We start from the raw sequence: 16,156 nt of genomic DNA on the forward strand, positions 1-16,156 counted from the left end.
TTTTTTGTTATCTTCAATTTATTTATTCATTTTTCAAAAAAACATTTAAAATAGCTTAACAGTATCTATTCAATGTTGTTACACTTTTGAAGAAAGTTGTTTACTTTAAACATAAATTTATACCAAAAAAGACCCAAAACCTTGTACTAAAAAAAAAACCAGGAATAATGTTTTCAAAAAATTTTGGCAACCTTGTTTAATGAATACTTGCATTATTCATTGTTTAAAGTTGAGCTCAGAGAATATTTTGAGTTAATATGGCTGAATGCACAAGCCATATTCTTTAAGTTATGAATTTAAGAGCAAAACAATTAAAGCAACTTGAGCTATTTTAAGGATATGGTGTGCAATACTTGTTCAAATTTATCATAATAAAAAGTTTTATAAAAAGGCCCAATGAGTTAAAAGTTTAAATTTGAAAAAGAATTTAAAGTTTAAATATGAATTAAGCAGTCTTCTGAAACACTATCTAGATTTTGATTTATAATACAATAAGCAACTGGCTAAAATAAAGGAAATTAAACAATTGAAAACCAGTAAGAAAAAAATCATTTAATGTTCTTTTGGTAAAAATTTTCAACAACTTGGGAAATTATACATCTTATAGCTGCATAAAGTAATAAATCTGAGCACTGAATTGAAAAATAGAACAAGACAGTATTGCATGTTAGCAGGAGTAGTACAAGATATAAATAAACACTAGTTTAATTACAAAGCTTTATTTTACTTCCTGAAAAGTCTTGATAGTTTTTGATTTTAATTAATTCTCAGCTTTCATTATTTTAATCTATTTATATAACATTTATATTAGAAATATGTGTTAAATTTAGTTTATTTTGTATATAAATTTGTATTAAAAACAGTACAATATGTTAAAAAGTACTTGATATTTCCTTGAAAATTCCTTAATTAAATGTACTTTCTAAACTTTTAGGTAAGATTTTTGTGGTAGAACAATAGTTTTTACATCTTTCACTTGTAAGATAAATCAGGTTGATTTTGAAAATCTGGAAAAATTATGTCAAAAATATTTGACAACTCTGATTAGTAGTTGTTCGGTCTATCAAGTTTGTATTTCTGATTTTTTCAAAGCTACTGGATAAACTTTCTTGTCCCGGAAAATCTGTTCAGTTTGTTTTAAAATAAATATTAAGCTGGGGTCTTACTAAACTGCAAGATTTTGGATTTTTTTATGTAAATAAGACAGAAAACATTGGATATATTTGAATAATTACTGGCCAACTGGCTCCTGTTTGAATGTTTTTGCCATTAAAAAAATTGAAGTTTATTTTGCAAAACTAGACTGAGTTAATATTTTCTAAATGTTTAAATTTTAATCATTTTTGGTTAACTTTATATTTTTTATAGAGTGGCCAAATATCCTGAAATCCTGGAAAAACCTAGAGTTTGACAATTAGAGCAAAAAAAGCCTGAAGTTTAAGAATTTTGAATAAATTCATTAAAAAATTACTAAAAGTTAATTTTTATACTAATAATAAACCAAAAAAATAGTTTTTTAAAACCTGGAAGAAAATAAAATAAATTTTATTAAAACTTAAAAAAATTAGTAAATTAGTAAAACTTGTTTGCAGTTTTTCATAACTCAAGTCTTTTTTTTTTCAAATTCTAAAGCTGGTTTTTACTACTTTGAAATCAACATTTTTCTTTGAAAGTAAAGTTTAATTTTTCTAGAGACATAATTAAGTGTTTGTTTTATTAATTTAATTTTGCTAAGTGTTCAATTTAAATTAACAACAATTTTTCATCATCAATTAAGTAAATATCAATAAATTTTTTGCTCAAAATAGTTGTCAGTCTATCAGGCTTATTGCTTGAAGAGTAGCAGTGATGATAGTTGCCACAATTTATAGCATTTGTCTAGAAGAAAAAGTTAAAATTTGATCAAATTACAATATAATGTTAGTAGTCTGTAGATAAATTGTTTCTTACTACCCTACTGTGCAGGCTCATTTGCAACAAGTGCATTTTAATGTGCACTAGGGTGCATCTGTTGCCAAGACCTTGGATATAAGCTTAGTGCATTTTTTTATGCTTGACAAATCATATAAAAAACAAACCAAAAAAATTAGCCTTCTAGCAAAACTGTAGATTGTATGGGACCTTAAAAGTTCAACCTTCAAGTTATTCCAAAAAAATTTTTGTGCATTTATCAATAGTCACAAAGACACATTCTACGCTTAAGAAAATTTGAATAAAGTTTATGGAGGAGTTGTTTGATTATCTGTAAATTTTTATCATGTTTTGTTAACTAATATTTTTGGATAAAATCAAGAAGTGCCTCAATAAAACTTTCTTCAAATTGCCTTTAAATGCGTTGAAAATATTTTTGTGGCTATTGATAAATGTACAAAAATTTTCAAGCAAAACTTGAAGGTTAAATTTTTAAGGTCCCATAAAACTTACATATGGATTGTTTTTAGAAAATTGTAAAAAGCACAAAAATGGTAAAAGCTAGGAAGCAAATTTTTTTTGCGTTGTTTTTAAAAAATAAAAATATATGCACTAAGCTTTACTGCAAAATTTTCATTTATGAGTAGCAAGAAGTGCACCTAAGTGTGCAGTGGTGTACACTTAAAGAAAAATCTTTTGTGATTGAAGTTTTTATAATTTTTTTAAATATTGTGTACATATATACTAGTTTTTTAAACTTATAATAATACCTCCATAGCTCAAGGGTAAGTGTTGTTTAATTGTAAACTGCATGTCACAAGATCAATCCCACCTATGGTCAACTAAAATATCTATTGTATTATGATAGAAGTATATTTCATAAGATCGTCTTAACATTTAATCTATGTACTTATTGTGTATTTATAAGTTTGATATTCTTACAGACTTTACTTAGTCTATTTATGCAATTTTGTTCACAAGTATAGCTGTATAATATCTAATACCTCTTAGAAAGCACTGATTAATCCGAGTTAGTTTTTTTTTTTTGATTTATATTAGTTTTTAAGGCTGAACCTTCATAAGTTAGGGTTTTTGTTTAGTAATGTGACATGTTGAACCAACTATGTTCATTAAAGTGTTTACTGAAAACTTTGTTAAGGTCAGTTTAAAAAGTGTTGTCAAAAATAACCTGTTAACATTCAGGTGAAATGGGTAGAATTTTGTATGTACTGGTGTACTGTTTGAGAATCACAGAGTTAATCTTTTTCGAATTATTTTTAACTATAGAAATAGTAGCAATATTTACAGAGACTACATAAAAGTTTGAATTAAAATCATCAAGCATAAAAATTATTTAGATAGATAATTTTTATGCTTGAAGCTTTTAATTTTCAAATAAATATACTTAGCAAAATTTCTCTTTAAAACAGGGTTGCAACACACTCAGGTAGTTTTTATACTTTTCCTAAATCTTAGGCTAGATTTTTTAATTTGTGCATTCATTAAGCTTTTTGTTGTTATTTTTAGGGTAGCTACTAAATCTGGAATCCTGGAAAAACCTGCAGTTTTGACAATTTTAGCTAATAAGCAATGTCAGATGTTTTGAAAAAAAAAGAAAAACCTTGGAATTTTGAACGAAAATCACTAGAATTGTAAACAATATTTAAATGTTTTAGAATAGTATGTAAATTAGTAAAATTTTGATTTGACACAAACTATCTATCATATAGATAAATGACTTTTGTCATAATCAAAAGTTTTTTAATTAAAAAAACACATTTGTATAATCTTAACAATATCTTTCCAACGTCATTATATTACTTAACACAGTTTTAACCTTAAACTTAACTTTAAGCTAAAAATAAACCCACAAACATGTACTTTAAAAATCTAGAAGAAATTTATTAAAACCAGTGGCTACCCTGTATTTTGGTATTTTAAGGTATTAAGCTACAAAGTATTTAATTTACAGTTTTTTGTTTTAATTTCCTTACAAACTTCGGTTGGCTTGTTGCATATCATGCTGATTTTTGTCTCAAACAGTGGCTATATAGTTAATATTTTTAATAAGTCTTCTATCTCCCTTACTTACTGACCAAATGTATGTCATACAAATGTGCCTCAAATACTAAGGTTCGAACCCATCACCCCTGAGTTCAGTGTGATCACATCAATCATAAAAACAAGCAGGCTAAAAAGAAGTAATTGTCTATTCAGCAACTAATTTCAACTAAATACTTAGTGATGCATTTTTAATTTTGCTTTTTTTGTGTATTATATTTTTAACTTTTAATTTTTAATCATTTATTATTTTATATTATCACTTTTTAATCATGGCAAATGTTACATAAAAAACAAGGGATAACTATTTAGAATTTTTATTTTCAATGTAAAGTTTAAAGGAAAGAAAGTGAGGTATTTAAATTGTTAAGTATATTTAGTTTTAAATTGCAATTATTCAGTATAAAGCTACTGTAGTAAGATTTTAAGCAAATTAGCAGTAAGTTAAAGAATATTTAGTAAAAAAATTAGGTAGTTATTAAAAATTTATGATTTATTACTTAATATTTAATGATAAACTTTTCAAAATGATTTACAATGTTTTGAAAATATTAATAAGTTAAAGCTTTTAATTAATATTAAAGTACAGTTCCCTGCTGTGTAATTTTGCACTGTTGAACCCAACTCAACATGCTAAGTTACACGGCAGGTAACTGTACTTAAAAAAATTAGCTTTTGATTTTTTTTTCGCATCATTTCCCCTTGCCTTCCCCTCTATCATCTGCTACATTGTTGTACAACATATTCTGCTCACACTGGGACTCGAACTCATCACCCCTTGACTTGGGTATAATTGCTCATGCCCATGAGCCATCGGGGGTACGTACAAGGATTGAAACTAAAGGTTATATAGCTGGCATCTTTCCGATTTCATAACAACACATGCTTTTATATAACTAAGAAGTTTTAGTATTAACTGTAACTATATTAATAGTTTAATATGTAACTGTTCAAAATATAGGTTTAATCGTTTGCTAATAAAAGATCCTAGTTTAATATATATATATATATACATATTGTTTTTTAGTGTGATTTAAATATTGTACTAATAAAATTTTTGAATGTTTGATAAATTTAAAAATTATTATGCTCACTCTTAAATAATTTAAATAAAAGATAAAATTGAAATAAGGATGTTGTCTGTTTAGAATAAATAACTTAAATTTCAAAATTACTTACAATAAGTTGTACACTAACTATTTAAAAAAAACATAATCAAACCAGTTTATTAGAAATGATGCGTTCTTTATTTAAAATAAAGTTTTGATATGTCATTATTGCATGTTAGTTTAAGTTTATACAACTTAATACTTAATTTTAAATATATTTTGTTTTTTTTTTAAATTAGACAGTTATTGTATTGTCTTGATTTATTATAGTATTTTCTTCAAGTTATACAGACTAATTATTTTGTTTCAGATTTTATAATAATATAAAACATTTTTAAGGTACACCAGAAGAAAACAGGTAAGTTTCAAAAAATATCGTAATACTTATTAAACATTTCGAACTCAAATACTATATTTTTACTATATTTAGTTTACTATATTTACTTGTTTGAATAAAAAATGCTATATTTATTTTTAAAATATATGTAACTTATTACTTGGTAAAGCAATAAAATATAACTATAATATTTTTTGCAATAGATAAAAGTTTGCATTGAAAATAATTACTATTCTAATTACTATTAGCTATTTTAGCATAATTTGTATTGAATAACTTAAAATTTGTTTGCAATGCATACTATTTTGCGAAAGTAACATGATTTAATATTAAGCACCATAAAACTAACAACAAAGTAAAATGAACATTGTAAAATTTTTTTCAACTTATATTCTTGTCTTGTTAATAACAACTTAAAAGTTTCCAAACACTTTACTTTCAAGCAACCTTACTTTTTTGTACTTTCCCGTTCACACAATGCAGCAATGGACCCAACCAAAAGGCTCAGTAGTCTCGTTAAAAAAAGCAATTTTGCCCCTAAAAACCCATTTAAAACTCGCACTAGCAGGTTGCCGAGCAAACCGAGCAATGCAAAATGTGATAGAAAATCAGATAATTTAGAAAGGCCGAGCAAACTGAGCACGCCTGGTAGCAACAGGAACGTTGTAAAGAGCAACACGCCCACAGACGGCAACATGAACAAGTGCGGATGCGAGGACGGGGAGTCGGTGGAGCAAGAGGACGGGCGAGTGGTGTGCGGCAGCTGCGGGATGGTGCTGGCAGTTCAGCACATGGTCAACACCGTGGCCTTCGAAGAAGGAGAGGGCGGGAGCAGCAGGTTGATGGCGAAGATCGTCGTTGATGGTCAGTAGTTTAATGTGGACTTTTCATTAGATGTTTTTTTTTTGAATTGATACAGTAATCTGCCTGCTAGATGGTTAGTAACTGTGGTCAGTTTTTAATTTAATGTGGAGGTTTCGTTCATGAGTATTTAATTGCATGTTGAGCCAAACTTTTTGAGGGATGGTGAAGTTGTATTTAATTAATAGTTGCAATATAAATCGAAAAAAACTTTTAAAAGAGTAATTCATTGCTGATTTTAAACTCCTGTATTGAAGCAGTGATCTGCCTGTTACGTAACGCTGGTAGCAGTTTAAAAGTTTAGTTTAAACAATCAAATAAATATAATTTGAATAAACAGGTCACAAGATGGCTTTTGATGCGAATCTGAAAATGGGAGGTCGGAACACCTACAAGGAGCAAATTGTAAAGGAAGGTAATTTAATGTTAAGTATTGAATTAAATTAGAAACAAGGTAATTAATTACGGATGGTTGGAACAAGGTATTATTGTACTCAGCCGAAGTTACAATGTTTTATAGCTGATAAATCTTTTAACTGTTTACGTCTTTCCAAAAAAACAACACATATAAGATTTTACAAGTGTTCAACGTTAACCACTAATAAAAGCTGAATTGAAGTTTCAACAGCTTCAAGCATTTATTAACAGCTGAAAGTAAGATAAAATACAGGGATTTAAAACTCAGTTTAAAACTTTGATATTCGGCGTGCTTTTTTAACAAGAGAATGGTTACAAGCTGACAGCTCTGTTCTTACTCTTGCAATCATTCAACATTCACAAACAGCTGAAACGAAGATCAGGGGCGCTTGCAAGTCGCTCAAGATTTCCGAAGAGTACGTGGAGAAAGCGTTGAGATTGGTCAGGCTCATCTCAAATTACAACATGACCACTGGGAGGAGTTGGGACATCACGATTGCCGTGTGTTTGTACATTGCCTGCAAGGAGGGCAAGTCTCCTCGTTAGTCAATTATATATATATTATAAATATAATCTTATATTATAGTTAGCTGCATTATATATATATATTGCCTGCAAGGGAGGCAAGTCTCCTCGTTAATTTGTAATTATATACGATCTGTTATATTGTAGTCAGCTGAATTATATCAAGTATGATGCAGGGTTGCCAGAAAGCCTGGAACACCTTGAATTTTAAAAGTTTTGAAAAAAAGTCCTGAAATTTGGAACATAAATCATTAAAAAATCTGGAAATTTTATACAATTTTTACATGTTTAGTAGTAAAGTTTTGATCTGACACGGTAAATCTACAATGTTAAAAAAAGTCATTTTTAGAAATTATTTTATTAAAATACGTTCATTTAAAGTAGCTTTACAGCATCTTTTCAATGCTGTTATACTACTTAACACAGTTTTTGACCTTGAACTTTACTTTAAACTAAAAATAGACCCAAAAACGTTTACTTTAAAAAACTTTCTCAAAAATCAATTGCAACCCAGTATATAAAGTATGTAAAATTATAGTCAATTAGCTAAATTATATTTAACTAAATAGTATGGCTTGTTTTTTAAGTATGGTTTTGCCTTTTTTTATAACTACAAAGGATAACAAGTCTTTTCGTTTGGTTTATTTTTTATTGATAAATTTTTTCACATGAGTCTCAGTAACAATCTTCAATGTATACATCATTTGTCAAGTAGTCCCGTTGTAAGTTGAAGTATTATAATCAGTTTTAGTTTGTTAGATATTTAAAGTTGCTATTGCACGAAGCAAAATGTGTGATTAAATAAAAACAAATGTTTTTGATGTGTGTTTAACGCTTTTCTTACTTTATCTGAAGATGGTCATATGATTAAAAATTAGGTTTGATAAATAAATAGTTTGTTTAAATCATAATTTTATAACAAGTCTTCTTGCACAAGTTTACATAATGTGCAGCCTTTTTTATGAATTTAAACTATTAAACTTGTAAATTTTGTACAAATTGTCAATTGCGAAGAGCGTGGTAAAGACGTTAGAGATGAAGAAATTGAATATTACACTTCTTCCCCGCGTTAGTTACTTGTTTAAATTTGTCATCAAAAACTATTATTATTTTTCAACATTATTTGGTGGCTGAAAGTTGAAGTTTTATCATGAATTAACTTCTTTTTATATTTTCATTGATATATATATAATTTTTTAATGTTAAAATTTGCTATCTTCTCAATGTGAACGAAGAAAATTAAAAAAAAAAATTCTTTTCAAACATGGTTTAATGGCTGCTGAAAGTTAAAAGAGTTTGTTTATATTTGTAGTTATATTTGTTTTGGTTTATATTTGTATTACATTGTAGTTTTACTATGTACATAACAAACCTCTTAAATAATCTGTTTTACAATGGACTTAATGAATACTCAAATATTTTCTTGAAAAATACTTTATTTAGAAAGTTTGTAAACACTTCAGTTGAAGTTTACAGCTTACTGTTTAATATATGCAAAATTAAAGTTTTGAGCGTTCTCTAAAAAATTTTTTTTAATTTTACAAAGTGTTTATGGAAATAAGTATTATGCCTTAGAGAAATACATTGCAAGAATCAAAATCAAATGTCATTTCACACCACCCGTAAAAAGAATACGCCCCATAAAAACTATAAATTTTAATAAAATACTTATCACTAACGGTAAAAACTTGTAAAAAATACAAGTAATAGAATATTTTTTTTTAAATATTATTTTCTGCAGACATGCTCATAGACTTCAGCGACTACTTCAAAGTGAGTTGATTTATTTTTTAATTAAATATATATAAAATGTTTACTTTCAAGTTGCCAAATGTTTCTTTTTAATTTAAGCATTTTGACATATATAAAACGTTGTTTTATTATCAAGCTAGCACGTGTTGCTATACAATTTGCAGGCAAAGTGTATAATATAGTATAAAAATTTTTATTAACTTATTCAGGTGAACCTTTTCACGTTGGGAAAATTCTACCAAGTAGCCATGAATAAACTAGGATATAAATGTAAAATTTTGGGTGAGTACTATCTATTAATATTTATTTAATATTTTCACCCATTTTTAGTGGGCTCGCATCCTTTGTGCTATAATTTTTATTGATTAAGTAGTAGTAACGAAAATGTTAAAAAGTTGCGCTACATTAACACCTACGCTGTTTCGCGCGCTATTTAGAAACGAGAGAGCAATTCCCCGCCATTTAATTACGAAAGAGTAATTTCCCGCCTTTTTTTTTGCACAGAACCATCGCTTCTTATTGAGAGGTACGCGCACGATCTAGATTTTGGAGAACACGCAAATCAAGTCACAATGACCGCATGCCGGATAGTCAAAAGAATGAAAACCGACTGGATTTCATACGGGAGAAGACCAAGTGGTTAGTTAAAATAATATAAGTTTGAAATATATATATATATTCTGGATTTCATACGGGAGAAGACCAAGTGGTTAGTTAAAATAATATAAGTTTGAAATATATATATATATATATTCTGGATTGCATATGGGAGAAGACTTCGCAGTAGATTTTGAAAAAGTTTTGTAGTCTTTTGCCAAGTTATTTTTTAATGATTTCTTAGACGAAGTTGAACGTTATTCATTATGATTTAACTTTTAAAAACTGATTATTATCAACAAGTATTATACTGATTTATGTAAAACAGAAGCACTAATTTAAAATAAGAATTTAACCTTTTCCATAAGTACAAGTTGGCCACTAAACCTGAATTACTGAAAAAATCTCGAATTAAAAAGTTTAGGCTAAAAAATACTCGAACTTGAAAAATTTTGAAAAAAACCTGGAAAATCTGGAATTTTAAACAAGTTTTACATCTTAAGTAGTTTAAATTTGATTTAAAACAAAAAATATATCATGTAGATAAGAAACTTTGTCATAAACATTTTTTTTTTGTTAAAAAACACAAAATAAGTACCTTTTCAGCAGAGTTTCCCAGACTTTTTATCGAAAGGCCACCTTTAAAGAAATTAAAATAACTATGTTGCCTCCAACTTATTTCCTAAAAAAAAACTACCATTTTAAACGCTTTCGGCCTTTTTATTGCTCATCATCATCAACTTCAGAATATCTAGTTTAAGTTTCAAATTGTGACCTTGTGGTTCCCCCTTTTACAGCATATGGCGCCGTAAATTTACGAAAGTTGATACATAATATCTAGCATAAGTTTCAAAACTACTATTAAAAATGCTTAAGACATTTTTTTCTTTTCCTTATCAAATCCATCCAGTGTAAGTTTCAAACTATGTATTCTTGGCCCCCTGTGACCCCTTTGCTGCTTCCTCTAAGGGGTCAACTTTGAAAACCCTGTTTATAGTATCTTTTTAATGTTGTTATTCTACTAACACAGTTTTTACCTTAAACTTAGCTTTGAACTAAAAACAGAGCAAAAAACTTGAACTTTCTGTAAAATCTGTAAAACCAGTGGCAATCCTGTAGGTATTTAGAATGCTCACAAACAAATTACATAAAATAAGAAAAGTTAATTTTTCACAGGCATTTGCGGAGCAGCATTAATTTTAGCCGGCAGAACCCACGCGTTCCACATAAAACCAAGTGATATAGTTGGCGTTGTTAAAATCGGCAGTGCTACTATTAGAAAAAGGTATTTTATTATTGTTTGTTTTATTTTGAATTCCACTAAAGCATTTTATAGTATTGGTGTCGTTAACTGTAGGTAACATGTTAATGTTAAAATTATTATATTGGTGTTTCCTGAAAATATTTACGTTCAGTTTGTCACCAACTGTAAATTAGTTAGCAAAAAAAGATAAGGATTAGTTATATAAACAATTCAATTGTTCATTTTATACAGTAGTTTAAGTTGTTAAACTTATAATTTATTCAAACTGACAGTTTAGCTCCAAAGTAATAATTAGATATCAAATATATTTTTAATAGTTGCCGAACATCTTTAGTAATCAGAAACAAGTATAATCAAACAACAAATAAATTCAATATAGGATGAGAGAGTTTAGTAGAACTGACTCATCGCAACTCTCCATAGAAGAATTCATGTCGACCAACTTGGAAGCAGCTCACGACCCTCCTTCCTTCGCTGATAAGGACACGTTGAAAGATGAGGATCTGAAGCAAATTGAAGAATATTCTACAAAAATTCAACACGATGTTCATCAGCTGCATGCCAAAAATACAAGTTTGATAAGTTTTTGTTTGTTAACTGTTTTTATTTTTTATTATAAATCTTGTTTATTATCAATCAAAATAAATGTTTTATTTTTTATAATTTTCAAAAATCCAGTAAAATTAAAACAGTCCAACGTGTAGTTAAGTTTTGTGTCAAAATAAAACTTTCATATGTAAACTATAATTTTATTTTTAAGATCGAGCAAAAAAGAATGAGGAAAAAAGAACCGAGGGTAAATATTTTAAATTATTGATTTTTTAAACTAGTAAGTTTTATATAAAGTAAGTGATTTTTGAATTTATTAAAGTTTAAAATGGTACAAACTTGAGTTATTAAAAAAACTTAACGTTTTAAATCGTTGTTTGTTTTTTATTGTGGTTTGTTAGTCAAGTGTACTTAAAATTACCAGTACTTATAAATTAGTTTGTTTTCTCTAATTGATATTTACAAAAATCCAGCTATTTTTAGTAATATAAATACATGAAATTATTTTAAAAATAAAAATTTTAAGTTATCAAGACTTAAGGTGTTACGCTTAAAAGTTATCTATTTAGCTTTAAAGTAATTTTTAACTTGATTAAATTCATTTATCTCAATAAAAAAGTGTGTAAATATATCTCGGTGCAGTTTAAATTAAGTAGTTTTTTCAATACAAAATATGCAAAAATGATTAATGCAATTTTTCAGATTTTATTAGAAAATTTACGAATATCGATAATCCTCATGCTCTGGCTGATAAATTTTTTAACAAAGCAAGAAGATTGGCAGCTTCTTTTTCAAACCCTCAAATCAAATCTCCAGGTTTGAAATTTTTTTGAAAAGATGATTTTTAGGTTATGTGGGTAATGATTTTTTGATAAAAATAAAAAGTTCAATGTTTAGAAAGTTTTAAATTGTACAACTCTATTGATAATCCTCCATATATAAGTGTAAACATAAAAAACATTAGTATTGAAATTAAAGTTGTAATTTTAATAAACTAAACAGAAAATTTTACTTGGGCTCTGTACAAGAAATGATCCTTTGACTTTTATATTTTTGTTTGAGAAACGTAATTATATAACCTTGAATAAAATAATTTCAAAAACATCTCATATGATAATAAACTATAGTAAATATTTTATACTCAAAATTATTTAGATGCTGCAGAAGACGATGTTGAAGAATCGAGGAACAACATCATCAGCTGCCTCCTACCTGATGACATGATCGGGCTGGGTAAATCCCCCAAGAAGAAACTTGACGAGCAGAAACAAAAAGGGAACGGTGAACTGGATCTCACCGGTATCGATGAAGATGAAATAAACCAGGTTTTTGTTGGCAATATTTTTTATTAAATATTTAGTTTTCCGGTAAAAAACTGAAATTTATTGTTATGTTGAATTAAAAATTAAAGTCTGTTTGAGAAGAATTAAAAATTAAAATAGTCAAATAGTTAAATTTGTGTATAAGTTTATTCAAAACAATTATAATCAAAGAAAAAACTTATACGTTCTAGTTTATGTATTATTTATTATCTATATAATTTAATAATTTTTTTTTTAGATGATAGTTCCCACCGACGAAGAAGTTCGGCAAAGAACTGAAAAGTGGAATGAGAAAAATCCTGATTACAAAGAGGTATTATTAAAATTTAATTAATTTAACATCACGACATTATTAAAATTTAATTTATTTAATAACATTTAGCATCACGACATCACTAAAATTTAATTTATTTAATATTATTAAGCATCACGACATCATTAAAATTTAATTTATTTAAAATTATTTAGCATCACGACATCATTAAAATTTAATTTAAACACAATTATAACTAAAATTGTAATTTTCCTCTGTTTTGCACAATTTGGTTCAAGTTATACATGAATTTATTAAAATTGAGGAACATATAACAATTATAAGATATAAAAGAAGTTTTTTTACTATTTAACTGAAGTATCAATGGCGATAAAGTTTTTTAATTAATTCAAAGAAAAAGTAGTTTTTTAACTAAGTTTTAATTAAACTTGGTGAAAAAGATGATAGATTAGTAGTATATTGTATATATAATCACGGATATTAACAATTTCGTATTTGTACTTGAATGTTTAGTTTTTAAAAAGATTGGAAAAGAAAGAATTGGAACAACAAAGAAAAGTAAAGAGAAAAAGAAGGAAGCCTGTTGATTACTCGTATGTACATATGAATATTAATATTAATTTGTGTTAAATTAATATTTCTATTTATTTATAAAGAAGTGCACCCATATATAATTCTTTTTTATTATATCTATTTCATTAAATTCTTTAGCCGTAAAACTAAACATAACTATCATATGCGTATTATAACGAATAGAATTCTTTACAATTAAACTCATTCCTCCAATTTTAAAGTGATTGGAAGCCAAGTGCTACCATTGATATATATAAAGTGTAATAATAATAATATTTAACAGAAAGAGTAATAGCGCAGCAGAAAGTTTAAACATGTACCGAAAAACCGCAAAAAGTAAAAATGTTGACTATGACGTACTGAAAAGGGTTTGTAATATATTACAGAATATTTTAAATTGCTTGATAATTTTTTTTTAAACTTTAAGTTCACTTTTTTATGTGGCCTTCTAAAAGTTGTTAGTACTAAATTTTAATTTTTCTTAAAAATAAAACAAATAAACAGTTTTTAAGTTGTATGCAAATGAAAAAGCAAACTGAAACATTTAATTTATCATACTTTATAAAACTACGGAGAAAAAGTTGTTTCAAAGTAATTTAAAACACAAAAACTGCCTGACAAATTATAAAAATATTTTTGAATATTAATTTCAGATAAACCAGGATCTCGGTTTTAATACAGGTGAAGCTGAGGTTAGTTTATTTTTATAATCTGTTAATTTATTGTATATATTTAACAAAATAAAACTGTTACCTTGAAGACGGTTAAGTTGGTATAAAATAACAATTATACAAGTAAAATCAAACAGCAACCCATGAAGCCCGTGATCGAAGTTGAAGGATCTGGTTTACAGCTCTCGAGCGGCGCAAGCGGCCAAACTATCTCACAAAAACAAATTGTTTACAACAGAAAGAGAAGTCATGCGCCAATCATCGACTCACCAAAGGTTTGTGAAATTGTTCAAACTAAATTTTTGTAATTATGAGAGAAAGTGAAAACAACAGACTTGTAGGCCAAATAAAAATAAATGTAAAGTATGTTATTAATTCAACAGAAGCCCAGAACATCTCCTCCTGTGACCTGCAAAAAAAAGTCAATGAAAGAAGATAAGAATGAAGAAAGCGAAGGTGTTCAGATGAATGATGAATCTTTTGTTCGGGAAAATCCCCTGATTGAGGAAAATATGGACGAGGTTCCGGATGATGGTTTTGATGAAGACGATGATCTTGGTTTGTTTTTAATAACTCTAAAAAGATACACATCTAAAAGATATAAACTATCTTTTACTGATGGTTTTCAAAGATGTTTTACTCATTTGTTTATTTATTCTACTTCAATGAAATATTATTATTCAGTTTAAAGCTTACTGTTCTGCATTGTTGAACATAATATGTAAGTACGTACTTGCAGTTTAAATTATCATAAGAGTTTGGACAAAACATTATTTTGTATAATCCAATTAACATTTTCAGGTCTCGGAAATTACGGAGTCGCCCAAGATGAATTTGTAGAAGAATATTATTAATTTCAATTAGAAACAATAAAAATATTACAAACCTCTTGTTGCACATTCCGCATTTAAGTTGTCACATAGCATTTTTTTTTAGTTCAATTTTTATAAGTTTTTTGATGGATGTAGAATTTACATGTGATATAGAGTAAAGTAAAATTTTATTTGTTTATAGAATTTAAGTTATTATACTTTACAACACACCTTTTATACTTTGAAAAATCATTGAAAAAGTGTTTTGTTATGAAATATAGATATTCTATTTCGATTATATTTAAAATGTTTTGTTAATTTTGATACAAAGTTAAAAAGCAGCCAATATTTCAAACTTTTCTTATATTAGTTTAATGCTTTATATTTAAGTTTGTGTCTTAGACTAGAGGTGCTATAAATTTTTTTAAATATCTTTATTGAAGTTTTTATTACATTTATGGCTCAAAAGACTAATTTTAAATCTCTTTTACCTATGAATCAGAGCAAAACTTTTATATTGACTGAAGATGTTTTTTTAAATATGAATTCAAGCAATTTGAAAATTTTTAGTTTTTTAATAGTCGCATGTTTGTAATTAGAAATCGTGTAGAATAAATGAAATTTTGCGTGAAAATATGATTGTTGTTATTAGTTGTTAACCATGTACATTTTGTCTTCACAATCTCCTGAAAAATCGGAAGTAGGCGATTTGGTAAAAAATATTATTAAAAGTCAAAATAACTGCTGACACAATTATATTAGTTGCCGTACATTAGGGGTAGTCAGCGATTTTTAATTTGGTACAAAAGTTTCAAATGGGTTCTAGCTTGATCTATCGTTCACCATAGAAGTGCTCTATTAACAATTTAATACAGGGTCTCCCAAATTGGGCCAAGTGGCCCCCTCGGGGACCACGAGTAGCAAAGGGGTAAGAGGGGGGCAATGAGCAGTAAAGGAGCCACAGGGTGCCATGAGTTCATAATTTGAAACTTGCACTAGATATTCTTGAGTTGCAGATAAAGAGCAAAAAAAAAGGTCTTTTATATCAAAAGTTTTTAAGTCAATTATTTTTTTTTGTATTTCAAAACAATTCTAGGGAATACGCACGATTCGGGGCACGC

The 16,156-nt window shown here is 27.4% G+C and overlaps 2 protein-coding genes across 2 annotated transcripts; both read left to right on the forward strand.

The window, feature by feature from the left end:
• The first annotated feature begins 5,903 nt into the window (after positions 1 to 5,903).
• On the forward strand, positions 5,904 to 14,244 carry LOC145839652 (uncharacterized). Its single transcript, XM_082947235.1, has 16 exons — positions 5,904 to 6,282; positions 6,620 to 6,694; positions 7,064 to 7,237; positions 8,236 to 8,289; positions 8,963 to 8,994; positions 9,183 to 9,255; positions 9,478 to 9,612; positions 10,747 to 10,855; positions 11,214 to 11,407; positions 11,595 to 11,630; positions 12,086 to 12,199; positions 12,539 to 12,708; positions 12,944 to 13,018; positions 13,504 to 13,572; positions 13,836 to 13,920; positions 14,206 to 14,244. The coding sequence occupies exons 1-14, from the start codon at positions 5,904 to 5,906 to the stop codon at positions 13,564 to 13,566; spliced, it is 1,683 nt and encodes a 560-aa protein (XP_082803361.1). The 3' UTR covers positions 13,567 to 13,572; positions 13,836 to 13,920; positions 14,206 to 14,244.
• Positions 14,245 to 14,363: 119 nt separating this feature from the next.
• On the forward strand, positions 14,364 to 15,180 carry LOC145849173 (uncharacterized). The gene is made up of 3 exons (XM_082954272.1): positions 14,364 to 14,498; positions 14,607 to 14,781; positions 15,025 to 15,180. The coding sequence occupies exons 1-3, from the start codon at positions 14,367 to 14,369 to the stop codon at positions 15,075 to 15,077; spliced, it is 360 nt and encodes a 119-aa protein (XP_082810398.1). The 5' UTR covers positions 14,364 to 14,366; the 3' UTR covers positions 15,078 to 15,180.
• Positions 15,181 to 16,156: the final 976 nt, after the last annotated feature.

This window comes from Thalia democratica, chromosome 1 (genome assembly GCF_965202585.1).
Source record: "Thalia democratica chromosome 1, ktThaDemo2.hap1.1, whole genome shotgun sequence".
Classification (NCBI taxonomy): Eukaryota; Metazoa; Chordata; class Thaliacea; order Salpida; family Salpidae; genus Thalia; species Thalia democratica.

What these genes read in the sequence shown, in the direction of transcription:
- LOC145839652 (XM_082947235.1), top strand. Translation starts at nt 5,904, where the DNA reads ATGGACCCAACCAAAAGGCTCAGTAGTCTCGTTAAAAAAAGCAATTTT. An exon ending in ATGAAGATGAAATAAACCAG is followed by an intron (nt 12,709 to 12,943) that starts GTTTTTGTTGGC and finishes TTTTTTTTTTAG; the next exon opens with ATGATAGTTCCCACCGACGA. An exon ending in AAAATCCTGATTACAAAGAG is followed by an intron (nt 13,019 to 13,503) that starts GTATTATTAAAA and finishes GTTTTTAAAAAG; the next exon opens with ATTGGAAAAGAAAGAATTGG.
- LOC145849173 (XM_082954272.1), top strand. Translation starts at nt 14,367, where the DNA reads ATGAAGCCCGTGATCGAAGTTGAAGGATCTGGTTTACAGCTCTCGAGC. An exon ending in CAATCATCGACTCACCAAAG is followed by an intron (nt 14,499 to 14,606) that starts GTTTGTGAAATT and finishes TTAATTCAACAG; the next exon opens with AAGCCCAGAACATCTCCTCC. An exon ending in TGATGAAGACGATGATCTTG is followed by an intron (nt 14,782 to 15,024) that starts GTTTGTTTTTAA and finishes TAACATTTTCAG; the next exon opens with GTCTCGGAAATTACGGAGTC.